Source organism: Zalophus californianus, chromosome 2 (assembly GCF_009762305.2).
Source record: "Zalophus californianus isolate mZalCal1 chromosome 2, mZalCal1.pri.v2, whole genome shotgun sequence".
Classification (NCBI taxonomy): Eukaryota; Metazoa; Chordata; class Mammalia; order Carnivora; family Otariidae; genus Zalophus; species Zalophus californianus.
In genome coordinates this window covers 117637635-117651542 of record NC_045596.1, presented here as the reverse complement: position 1 = coordinate 117651542, position 13908 = coordinate 117637635, and the positions used below count along the sequence as shown (strand labels likewise).

General features: G+C 38.0%; 1 protein-coding gene across 3 annotated transcripts in view; it reads left to right on the top strand.

The window, feature by feature from the left end:
• Nucleotides 1-13908, top strand: part of RNF150 (ring finger protein 150) — a 290525-nt gene that overhangs the window by 165712 nt on the left and 110905 nt on the right. For all 3 annotated transcript variants that reach the window (XM_027599127.1, XM_027599126.2, XM_027599125.2), the window contains exons 3-4: nt 9314-9385; nt 11666-11748. In XM_027599127.1, coding sequence (XP_027454928.1) covers nt 9314-9385; nt 11666-11748 — 155 coding nt within the window. The remainder of the gene's footprint in view (nt 1-9313; nt 9386-11665; nt 11749-13908) is intronic.

The following is a 13908-nucleotide window of genomic DNA, read 5'->3' as shown; positions in this document are numbered from 1 at the left end:
ACAGCAGAGCACACACAGCAGACGCAGGAGGTACTCCCGGCAGCACCAGGCCCTGGGGAGTGGGGCACCACACTACAGGGCACTACAGGACCTCTTCTTCATGAAGCTATTACCCTCAAGAATAGGAGACAGAGCTGACTTCCCTAACACAGAAAAAGGCACAGAGACTTAGGTAAAATGGGAAAACAGAGGAATTTGTCCCAAATGCTAGAACAGGACAAGGCCATGGCTGGAGATCTAAGTGAAGTGGATATAAGTAACATGCCTGATGGAGAATTTAAAGCAGTGATCATAAGGACACTCACTGGACTTGAGCAAAGAGTGGAGGACATCAGTGAGACCATTAATACAGGGATAAGAAATAGCAGAGATAAAGGGCTCAATAAACAAAATGAGAAACCTGCTTTATGGAATGAACAGCAGGCTGGAAGAAGCAGAGGAACAAATTAATGACCCAGAAGACAAAGTAATAGAAAGTAATCAGGCGGAACAAAAGAGTGAAAAAAGAATTATGCAAAACAAAAATAGATTTAGGGAACTCAGTGATTCCATCAAATGTAATAACATTCATATTATAGAAGTACCAGAAAAAGGAGAGAAAAGGGGGTAGAGAATTTAGGAAGAAACAATAGCTAAAAACTTCCCTAATCTGGGGAAGGAAACAGAGATCTCCTAACAAAAGCAACCCAGGGAGGTCCACACCAAGACACACAGTAATTTAAATGGCAAAATATAGTGGTGGAGAAAAAATAGTAAAAGCAGCAAGAGAAAAGAAGACAATTACATACAAAGGAAACCCTATAAGGCTATCAGGGTATTTTTCAGCAGAAACTTTCCAAGCCAGAAAGGAGCGGCATGATATATTCAAAGTGCTGAATGCAAAAAACCTGCAGCCAAGAATATTCTATCCGGCAAGTCTATCATTCAGAATAGAAAGAGAGATAAAGGGTTTCCCAGACAAACAAAAACTAAAGGAGACCATGACCACAAAATCAGCTCTGCAAGAAATATTAAAGGGGACTTTTTGAGCGGAAAGGAAAGACCCAAAATAACAGTCTGAAGGTAGGAAACACAGAAGCACTAAAAAATGAATATTTCTGTAAGCAAATCAGTCAAGGAACTCACAAAATAAAAGGATGAAAAATATGACACCATGTACCTAAAACATGGGGAACAGAAAAGAATGGGTTCAAACTTAAACAGCCATCAAATTTCATATAGACTGCTTTATGCAGAGGATGTCATATACAAACCTTACGGTAACCACAAATCAAAACTAATAAATATGCAAATAATAAAGGGAAAGGAATCCAAATATATCACTAAAGAAAACCAGAAAACCATGAAAGAAAGACAAGAAGGGATCAGAGAAAATCTTCAGAAACAACTGCAAAACAAGAAATAAAATGGCAATAAATACATATCTATCAATAATTACTTTGAATGTAAATGGACTAAGCACTCCAATCAAAAGACATAGGGTTACAGAATATATAAAAAAGCAAGACCTTATCTATATGCTGCCTACAAGAGACTCATTTCAGACCCAAAGACACCTGAAGATTGAAAGTGAGGGGATGGAGAAACATTTATCATGCAAATGGTTGTCAATAAAAAACTGGAGTAGCAATACTTATATTAGACAAAACAGACTTTAAAGACTGTAACAGGAGACAAAGGACACTATAATAATGGACAATCCAACAAGAAGATATAACAATTGTGATATTTATGCACCCAACATAGGACCACCCAATACATGAAACAGTTAATAACAAACATGAACTAATCAATAATATAATAAATGTAGGGGACTTTAACACCCCACTTACATCAATGGACAGATCATCTAAACAGAAAATCAACACGGAAACCATGGTTTTGAATAACACACAGGAACAGATGAATTTCACAGATATATCCAGGACATTCCATCCTGAAACAGAATACACATTCTTTTCAAGTGTGCATGGAACGTACTCCAGAATAGATCACATATTAGGCCACAAAACAAGCCTCAACAAATCCAAAAAGATCAAAGTCATACCATGCATCTTTTCTGGTAAGAGCCCTACGAAGCTGGAAGTCAACCATAAGAAAAAATCTGGAAAGATCACAAATACATGGAGGTTAATTAACATGCTACTAAACAATGAATGGATCAACTAGGGGAAAAAAAAGACAAAAGTATATTGGAAAACAAATGAAAATGAAAACACAACAGTTCAAAACCTCTGAGACACAGCAAAAGCCATTATAAGAGGGAAGGAGAAGCAAGAAAAGTCTCAAACAACCTAACCTTACACCTGAAGGAGCTAGAAAAAAAAAAAAAAAACAGAGGCACCCGGGTGGCTCAGTTGGTTAAGCATCTGACTCTTGATTTTGGCTCAGGTCATGATCTCATGGGTCGTAAGATCAAGCCCCACACTGGGCTCCGCGCTAAGCTGGGAGTCTGCTTGAAAATTCTCTCCCTCTGCCCCTTCCCTCACTCGTGCTCTCTCACTCTCTCTCTAAAATAAATCATTAAAAAAAAAAGACGAAAGAAAAAGAAAAACAAAACCTAAAGCCAGAAGAAGGAAGGAAATAATAAAGATTAGAGCAGAAATAAATAATATAAAAACTAGAAAAACAGTAGAAGAGATCAATGAAACCAGGAGCTTGTTCTTTGAAAAAATCAATAAAACTGATAAACCTCTAGCAAGACTTATCAGGAAAAAAAGAGAAAGGATCCAAATAAATAAAATCACAAATGAGAGAGGGGAAATAACAACAAACACAGAAATATAATTATAAGACAGTATTATGAAAAACTATATGCCAACAAATTGGACATCATTTAACGTCAATGAAGCAGAAAGAAATAGAAAATTTGAACAGACCAATTATCAGCAAAGAAATTGAATCAGTAATCAAAAAATTCCCCCAAAAATGAAAGTCCAGGACCAGATGGCTTCACATCTGAATTCTACCAAACATTTAAAGAAAAGTTAATACCTATTCTTCTTAAACTATTCCAAAAAAATAGAAAAGGAAGGAGAACTCTTAAATTCATTTTATGAAGTCAGCATTACCCTGATACCAAAACCAAAGACACCACACACACACACAAAAAAGAACTACAGGCAAATATCTCTGATGAACATAGATGCAAAAATCCTCAACAAAATACTAGCAAACTGAATCCAACAATACATTTAAAAAATCATTCCCCATAATCAAGTGGAATTTATTCTCAGGATGCAAGTGTGATTCAGTATTCACAAATCAATCAATGTGATACATCACATCAATAGGAGAAAGAATAAGAATCATATCATTTCAATAAGCAGAAGAGGCATTTGACAAAGTACAAAATCAATTCATGATAAAAATGCTAACAAAGTGGGTCTAGAGGGAACATACCTCAATATAATAAAGGCCATATATGAAAAACACACATCATCATCCTCAATGGGGAAAACTGAGAGCCTTTCCCTTAAGGTCAGGAACAAGACAAGGATGCCCACCCTCACCACTTTTATTCAACGTAGCACTGGAAGTCCTAGCCACAGCAATCAGACAACAAAAAGAAATAAAAGGCATCCAATTCAGTAAGAAACAAGTAAAACTTTCACTATTTGCAGATGACATGATACTATATATAGAAAAGCCAAAAGACTCCACCAAAAAACTGCTAGAACTGATAAATGAATTCAGTAAAGTCACAGGATACAAGGTCAATCTATAGAAATCTGTTCCATTTCTGTACAGCAATAATGAAGTAACAGAAAGAAATTAAGGAAACAATCCCATATACAATTGCACCAAAAATCATAAGATAACTAGGAATAAACCTAACCAAAGTGGTGAAAGACCTGTATGCTCAAAACTGTGAAAGACTGATGAAGGAAACTGAAGACAACACAAAGAAATGGAAAGACGTTCCATGCTGATGGATTGGAAGAACAAATATTGTTAAAATGTTTATACTACCCAAAGCAATCTACACATTCAAAGCAATCCCTTTCAAAATGCCAACAGCATTTTCTACAGAGCTAAAACAAATAATCCCTAAATTTGTATGAAACCATGAAAGACCCTGAATAGCCAAAGCAACCTTGAAAATGAAAAGCAAAACTGGAAGCATCACAATTCCAGGCTTTTAGTTATATTACAAAGCTGTGGTCATCAAAACAGTATGGTACTGGCACAAACATAGACACATAGATCAATGGAGTAGAACAGAAAACCCAGAAGTACACTCCCACAATTATATGATCAATTAATTTTTGACAAGGCAAGAAAGAATATCCAATGAGAAGAAGACCGTCTATTCAACAAATGGTGTTGGGAAAACTGGACAGCAACATGCGAAAGAATGAAACTGGACCACTTTCTTACACCATCCACAAAGATAAAGATGAATTAAAGACCTACTGTGAGACCTGAAAACATAAAAATCCTAGAAGAGAGCACAGGCAGGAACTTCTCTGACATCAGCCTTGGCAACTTTCCTCTAGATAGGTCCCCTGAGGCAAGGGAAGCAAAAAGCAAAAATAAACTATTGGAACTACATGAAAATAAAAAGCTTTTGCACAGCAGAGGAAACAGTCAATGAAACTAAAAGGCAACCTATGGAATGGGAGAAGATTCTTGCAAATGACATATCTGATAAAGGGTTAGTATCGAAAATATATAAAGAACTTATAAAACTCAACACCCAAAAAACAATTCAGCTTAAAAATGGGCAGGAAACATGAACAGACATTCTCTAAAGAAGACATCCGGATGGCCACCAGACACATGAAAAAAATGCTCATCATCACTGATCATCAGGGAAACGCAAATCAAAACTACAATGAGATACTGCCTCACATCTGTTGGAATGGCTAAAATCAAAAACACAAAAAACAACAGATGTTGGTGAGAATGTGGGAAAAAAGGAACCCTCTTGTAAAGTTTGTGGGAATGCAAACTTGGTGCAGCCACTGTGGAAGTTTGGAGTATGGAGGTTTCCAAAAAGTTAAAAATAGAACTACCCTACGCTCCAGGAATCACACTGCTAGATATTTCTCCAAAGAATACAAAAACACTAATTCAAAGAGATACATGCACCCTGTGTTTATAGCAGCATTATATACAGTAGCCAAGATATGGAAGCAGCCCAAGTGTCCGTGGATAGATGAATGGATAAAGAAGATGTGGTGTATAGATGCAATGGAAATTTATTTAGCCCTAAAAAAGGAAATCTTGCCATTTGCAACGACACTGATGGAGCTAGAGAGTATTATGCTCAGTGAAATAAATCAGTCAGATAAAGACAGATACCATATGATTTCACTCGTATGTGGAACTTAAGAAACAAAATGAGCAAAGGGAAAAAAACGAGAGAACAAACAGATGGTTACCAGAGGGGAGGTTAAGAGGATGGGTGAAGTAGGTGATAGAAATTAAAGAGTGCACTTGCTGTGATGAGCACCGGTGCCTAAAATAAAAACTTTTTTAAAAAGTGACATTCCTCTTGGGTTGTGTCAAAAAAAAAATAGCTATTATATAATGAAGTAACAATACTAAGAGATAGTCACATGAAAAAGAAAATGAATATTGAAAGTGTAAGTTAGTATAAGCCACACTACCGATTTTCTAATAAAATTAAGGACGTGCCTAGCTTCACTTTTTTTATCCATATCCTCCTTCAGAACTATATAAGTTGTCCTAAAAATTATTTTAGGCAGTTTTAGCAAACTGTTTCATCTCTCTCCTAAAGCAGTAATGCTATACTATATTTATCAAGGTTGCTCTCCCACTGCAATGGTAATTTTACAAATAGATTGTAAATCCCATGAGAACAGGGGTTATGCCTTATGTTTCATTATTTTTCCCTTGTATTGTCTATCACACAGAATAATGAATAGAAAACAGTGTAATCAGTACAGTACATAAAACCTCATTACAGATCAGCAGGTGATTCTGATAATAGGAAACACTAACTCTGAACCCCAGTTAAAGGAAATGTTATTCCCACCAAAAACAATTCCATTCTCTTCATTAGTAGACTTACACTTAAAAAAAACTATACTTAATTATGTTTTGAATTTCAGTAAAAATTTATGAAAAATTTTTTAAAGAAATGTTTTAGATAAAATTAAACTTTGAAAAAATAATTTCTGGTTCACTCCTTTAGAAATGTTGATCTTCCTTTGAGTATACTCTGTGACCATTGTTTGAAAATAATATTTGCCACTTAATTGCTCTGCTTTGTCTTTGAAAATAAAAAACAGTTGAAGTGATTCTGTTGGGGACAGATATTATATAATTAAACACAATTGCAGGACACCTGGGTGGCTCAGTCAGTTAAGCGTCTGCCTTTGGCTCAGGTCATGATCCCAGGGGCCTGGGATTGAGTCCTGCATCGGGCTCCCTGCTCAAAGGGGAGCCTGCTTCTCCCTCTCCCTCTGCCTGATGCTCCCCCTGCCTGTGCTCTCTCTCTCTCTCTCTCTCTCTCCCTCTCCCTCTCACTCACTCTCTGTCCAATAAATAAATAAAATCATAAAAAAAAATAAACACAGTTGCAAAAATACCTGAGCTCTTGACTGAAAAACAATCAACATGTGTTTATCTGGGTCCAGATTTCTTATTCTAAACGTAATGTTTTGCAGGTTTGTTGCACTTAATTCCTGGTAACTTACTCCCAGTAGCCCTTTCTCTATTCCTTTTAATTCCTGCTCCAGGCTTCTTCAATGAAACCCAACTCTTGGTTGAGACTGACTGGTTTTGCCAAGGCCAAGATCACAGATTTGCTTACCTCACCACCTATATTGCTTATAGTTTGTCCATTAATTTTCCCGTTAACTGGCTAAATCTCATAGATGGTTTTCCATGCTTTAAAAAAACTCTTTTGGTTTAAAATTTTATTCACTCACCAACCATTTATGGCTTTGCCACTAGATTGTAAGCTAAAAGAACAGGAATTTATGTGGGTTTTTTCCACTACCCTTTTTCTTAAAAGATTTAAAAAAAATTTTTAAGTATTCTCTTATCCCCAACATGGGGCTCAAATTCACAACCCTGAGATCAAGAGTTGCATGCTCTGCCGACTGAGCCAGCCAGACGCCTCCTTTCACCACCATTCTTTCCATAACCCAGAGCTATGCCTGGGACAAAATACGTGATCCAAAATACGTGTGGAATGATTAATTGTCAGTTATCAAAGGCAGCTTTATTCTAGGTGCTGGGACACAATGAGAAGCAAAAATAAACACAGTCTGGCCCTCAGGGAGTTTACATGAAGGAAATTTAACAGAGATTGATCATCAAAACAAATATCAAATTGTAAATGTTATGACAGTGCTATGAAGCAGAGGGACCAGGTGCCATAAGGTATGGACTAGAAGGATCTTCCCTCTTGGGAGACGTGGGGGAAGAGCTCCCTGAAGAAGTGGCCTGAGTTTAGATCAAAGGATGATCACGGAGGAATTAGAGGAAGAGGAGAGGACAGAGAGTTCCATCCTTTTTTAGTTTCATCTCCGTGTTTTTCCCTCTCCCTCAATGTCCACCCGCCACCATGGTATTTATCATTACAGACTCTCCGTGTTTTTTCCTGCAACCTTAGTCTGCTAGCTTCTCATGGACTTCTGCATAAATCTCAAGTGTATGTAGGTCTCCTTTTGGGTCAGAACCAAACTTACTTTTCTGTTAAAATTGCCAGTAATCATTTTAGAAACTAATGACAATATCAAAAAGAAAATGAATTGACAAGGAGAACACCTCTCTTCTACTTATTTACTTTAACTGTAATATGCTCGAGGAAGTGCCATATGATAAATACTTAATAGATTTGGGTTGGTTAGTTGCTTGGCTGGCTGAATGGCTGGTTAACTGGTTAGCTGGCTGGCCAGGTGTTGCTTGGCTGCTCAGTGATTGGTAGGTTGGCTGGCTAGCTTGGTAGATACTGGTTGGTTGGCTGGTTGGCCAAATGTCAGTTGATTGCTGGCTGGCTGACCGGGAGGATGTTGGTTGGTTGGATGACTGGCCAGTTTGTTGATGGGGCGGTTTAGTGAATAATTACAGTGGTGGTTTAGCTCTGGCTTTCAAGTCAGACTTAATTTTATTCAGATTCTGACTGACCATTCGCTGATTATGATAGACGATTTACTTAAGCTCTGTAAGTCTCAGTTCATTCTATAAAATAGTATTTTCTTTTCTCACGGGGTTGTAAGAATAAAGGTGATATTGCATATAAAGTTTTAGCATGGTATGCAGAATATGTTAACCGTTCACTAGGATATGTTCACAATTTTAAAGAAAAGAAAGAAGCTTGAGTGTTGTTCCTAAAAGGAACAAAATTAGTGAAAGGAAGTGATTATTCCGTGTAAATGTTTGTCTCATTTATCATAGCCTTCAAATATGTTTCACTGCTGCAAATACGTGTCTATTACAGGGTCGTAGTACACAAACCTGAGAAGGAGCTGCTACATGTAGGAAACTCAGAAGCACACAAGCAAATCTTGACAGATTAAAATTTAATTCACCACCCTCCCCCGCTCCCCTTCTTCCTGCCTGCCCTATAATCACATGATTGCAGGGCTCATTAGGATAGCAACTTTTTCTATCAAAAAAAAAACTTTTAAAGGAGTGCTAATATATTATTTGACATGAGTGACAGTAGTTACACAGGTGTTTGCTTTATAATTATTTGCTAAGCTGAACATGTATGTTTTATGTATTTTCCTATAGGCACACCCACACTTAAACATACACAGAGGAGGTGAAATTGGCATGGAAGAATGTGATGGGATAGGATAGTACAGATGAAATATATAAACCTATGCTAGGTCTATAAAAGCAAAGGAAATTCCTTAAAATTCCATATGGAAAGAAATCTGCAAACAGTAAACAGTAAACCCTGATTGTGAAAAAGAGAACATGAAATTTATTCCAACTGCTCCAGACTGGCTATCTCCTTGTCACAAATTAAATGGCTAGAGTGGCAAATTACTAAACTTCTGTGTGTGTGTGTGTGTGTGCCAGTCTGCATAAATGTAACCTGTGCTGGAGTCACTGTAGGGCAGGGTTTTTCCAGGCCATTTGCCACTTGCTCAACATTGGGCATGAAGAGCTTCTCTCGATGACAGCGCTTTAATAGACCTCAATTACTAGCTCCACTTTGTACAGATACCACCACCCCATCTCTTCCAGCCATTGTCCTTAACATTCATGCCACTTGTGCATGATTTCAGAGATAGCTGCCCCCAGTTTGTTAAATGCCATCAGAAACAAAGTCAAGAATTACACATTTTTATTACTAACAAGCAGCTTTTGGTTTTTTTTTTAGCGCCGACTGGGAGATGCAGCAAAGAAAGCTATCAGCAAGCTCCAGGTCAGAACCATCAAGAAGGGTGACAAGGTAACAGGAGCCTCTTTTCTTTTTGGTGAGGGACTATTCAAAAAAGTTCCTGACTTTTCTGGCAGCCAGGGCAGAAGAGAGGGAAGGAAGGGAGAAGGGGAATACATGAAGATAGCTCGCCTGTGTCTGTTATTATACCCATCTTTATTAAATATAATCTAAAACAATTTATAAAATGCATACAGTAGGACAGCAAAGTAGTTGGAAAGAAAATGTAAGAAATTGAAAAGTAAGTATAGGAAAAATAGATGAAGCTAGGATAAAATTTGTACGTAAGTACATTACCTGAAATGTGTCACAAAAATGGATCCCAGACTTAGGTTGGGGCTTTCTAGCAGCCAATGCAAAGGAGGAAGAAATATTCAAACAGTATCTAATTACCTCATCCCAGTGTCCACAAGGTGAAAACAAAATGGTTGCTCCTAGTATTACGATTTGAGAAAATTTTTCCATAAATCCTTGCAAGGAGGAAAGTGTTATATGTTGCGTGATGTCCTCCACTGATAATTGCAGTAAATACACAGAGTATATTCAGTCCCTCTGAAATCTGGCATCTACAACCCCAAAGTCATTACAGCAGGTTCCTTTGCTGGAGAATGAGGACTGAAAGCCAAGAGCAAAGCCTATCTTTTTTTTAATTCAGCTATAATTAATATAGAGTGTTATATTAGTTTCAAGTGTACAACATAATGACTCAACAATTCCACACATTCCTCAGTACTCGTCAGGATAAGTGTATTCCTAATCCCCTTTATCTGTTTCACCACCCCCACCCCACCCCCCACCCCACCCCCCACCTCCCCACCCCCACCCCCCACCCCCCCACCACCACCACCCCCCCACCACCACCACCCCCCCGCCGCTTCCTCTCTGGCAAGCACCAATTAGTTCTCTGTGTTTAAGAGGCTGGTTTTTTTTGTTTGTTTCCTTTGTTCATTTGTTTCTTAAATTCCACGTATGAGTGAAATCATATAGTATTTGTTTTTCTCTGACTGGCTTATTTCATTTAGCATTATATTCTGTAGATCCATCCATGCTATTGCAAATGTCAAGATTTCATTGTTTTATGGCTGCGTAATATTCCATTTTATATATATATATGCACATATATATATAAAATTTCTTTATATGTATATATGCCACATCTTCCTTATCCATTCATCTATCAGTGGACACTTGGGCTGCTTCCCTATCTTGGCTACTGTAAATAATGCTGCTATAACCATATCAGAAGCAGAAGCATATCTTGAGAAAGAACAGTGAAGCAATGCAGTCCAAGGCCTGCAGACCTCTAAAGGTCTTCTTCTCCCCAGAAGAAATATTAGAGCAGTGGATTGTGGTACATGTACTTGGGGCTCCTTGGGGCATTGTAAGGGATTCACAAGTCTACACGTATACCAGGTGTTGTTTCTAGTCCGGATACTTGATTTGTTTCACTATGAGCTGCTGTTTTTCAACTATATAAAAATACTATTGAGCTTAATAAGATGAAATTCATTTAAAAGCATTACTAAATTGGGGCGCCTGGGTGGCTCAGTCGTTAAGCGTCTGCCTTCGGATCAGGTCATGATCCCAGGGTCCTGGAATCAAGCCCCGCATCGGGCTCCCTGCTCAGCGGGAAGCCTGCTTCTCCCTCTCCCACTCCCCCTGCTTGTGTTCCCTCTCTCTCTCTGTCTCTCTCTGTCTCTCTCTCTCTCTCTGTCAAATAAATTTTTTTTAAATTAAAAAGCATTACAAATTTAAAGTATATTTTTCATTACTTTTTTCCCCTCAACAGAATATAAAAGAACAGGGACTACCACATAAGGAATATATTTTGGGGTATTGAAAGAGATTGAATAAAAAGTTAAACCATTGTTCTAGAGTTGTATACATAAGATTCCCAAGGAATTGATAGATTAAGTATCATTCCGACAATTCTCCATAAATGGTTTTTCTCATCCTTGAGATTTTGATGTCACCTCTAGTTATAATAAACAGCATTCCTAGTAATGGTATATTTAAAAATTGCTTTCTCACAAGCATAATAAATAGCATTATTAGTACCAATACATTAAAAAATTGTTCCCTCACGAAAACACTTGCAGTGGAACCCAGAAACAAAAAGTGGAGATTGGAAGGAATGGAAAATGGGCCCAAATACAGTCAATTATTGATTAAGAAAACTGGCACGTAGACGATTGAAAGCCTTGCTCCAGGCAAGCTCTCCTTGCTTGTTTGCGGATTTACACAAGAGTTGAAGTCACCCAAGTCAACTCACCTGTACTTTCTCTGTTGCAGGAGACAGAACCCGATTTTGATAACTGTGCAGTTTGCATTGAAGGGTACAAGCCCAATGATGTTGTGCGGATCTTGCCCTGCCGGTGAGTCACTGGGCCACCTGCTTTTGAATGGGGTGTGTGTGGAGAGTGCCTGCTGGCTTCACTGGCTCAGACCTGCTTGGCCTCTTGGCCTACCCCTGCAAGGTCAATCTGCCCAAACATTTCTGGGTTTAGATGGCAAACAATCAAAAAGCTTGCTCTTTTTGTGTAACCTTTCTCCTTGAAAACATGTTTTCTTGTGAAATAAATATTTTTCTGGTCTTTTTGTACCAAAGGAAGCATACTGCTATGAACTAGAACCTCATGATAGGGATTTTGATGATGTGACTCCAAGTATGAGTTTTCTTTAACAACAAAATTATGATATTCACATTCAGTTCTTCACAAGTGCTGTTTTAACTTAATTAATGAACTGATAAAATTATATCATGAATTGGGGCTCCTGGGTGGTTCAGTGGGTTAAACGTCTGACTCTTAATTTCGGCTCAGTTCATGATCTCCGGTGTGAGACTGAGCCCCGAGTTGGGCTCCGTGTTGGGGGTGTGGAATCTGCTTAAGATTCTTTCTCTCCCGGGGTGCCTGGGTGGCTCAGTCATTAAGCATCTGCCTTCAGCTCGGGTCATGATCCCAGGTCCTGGGATCGAGCCCTGCATCAGGCTCCCTGCTCAGCTGGAAGCCTACTTCTCCCTCTCTCACACCCTCTGCTTGTGTTCCCTCTCTCGCTGTGTCTCTCTGTCAAATAAATAAATAAAAATCTTAAAAAAAAAAATTATTTCTCTCCCTCTCCCTCTGCCCCTCACCCCCCTCTCTTTCTCCCTCTCTAAAAGAAAAAATTTATATGTTGTGAATAATCATGAAGAGATCAACAGCCAGAATAGGGTCAGGAGTGAATGGGAAGCCCAAAGCAAATTCCATTTCCTTTGTGTTTTTTTTTTCTGGGGGAGGAGGTGGTGTTTATTTTTTTATCAGCAGGAAGGAAATGTGACAGTCACCCCAAAATTTCTAGAATCTAGGGGAGGATGCCAACATGTGTAGTTGGAAACACTTCCCAAGTGATTTTCATATAACCCTAATCTTTCTCCCTAACTGAAATTTACCATTAAGGTATTTGAGTTTTTTAATATAGTTAAAATTAAATAAGTTTAAATACTTCAATAAAATCAGATATTTTAAAGTTGCATAAAAGTTGTCTTCCTATAATTGAAAACCTTTTTTTTTAGTGTTGCATCTGTGAAGTATCCTAAAAATAAAAAATTATCCCTTGAAGAAAGGTTCTTCACTCAGAAAGATGAGCTTTAAAAATTCTTAAGGGGCACCTGGGTGGCTCAGTTGGTTAGGCACCCAATGCTTGGTTTTGGCTCAGGTCTGATCTCAGGGTCGGGCTCCACGCTCAGCGTGGCTTCTGCTTGGGTTTCTCTCTCCCTCTCCCCCTCCCTCCCTAAAATAAGTAAATAAAATCTTTTAAAAAATTCCCAAGGGTACTTAATAAAGTAGATAAAATACACAAAGATATAAAGCAATGCACCTTTAAGAACTATTTCTTAAAAATAAGAAATAAAATATGCTTGTAGAGGAATTAGTTTAATAAACACAAAATGACAAGTGTCAAAAAAGGACAAGATACGTGAATAGATGCAGAAACTCCCAAGGGGGATGGATCTTTCTTGAAATGCTTTTAGGCAAAAGGATCATCAGGAAAGGGCCCTGGGGAAAGTGCACTGTGCTGGCCCCAGCCAAAGCCTTCAACTGGGATTCACTTTCCTTAGGTTCTAGATGCTTGACTAGCTCTAAGACAAAATCATAAATTGGGATACATCAAGACTTGGTGGTTTTCTTCCTTTGAGGGAATATATAAATTATTTCTTTAGACATTACGCTTGGTATTTACTTGGTGACTTCTAGAAACCTGGCAAAGAATGGCGGGCAGTGTGTGAGCCACAGAGAGCCTCTCAGGGTAGCGTCTGTTATCTCTGCAATATTTTACTAAGGGTTTTATTAACCCTCATAGTTAAAAGCAAGGAACCTGCTTTCCTAGAGACTGTTTAGAGCCCTGTGAGGGTACTACTAATAAAAAATATCCAAAGCAAATTTAAGTTGAATTGCAACTTTTTCCTGAGAATCTAAACGTAATTAAGAAAATCTGTTTTTAAAACTATATATAGCATTACTTTAGCTCCATAATGCGTACTGTATAAAATAACT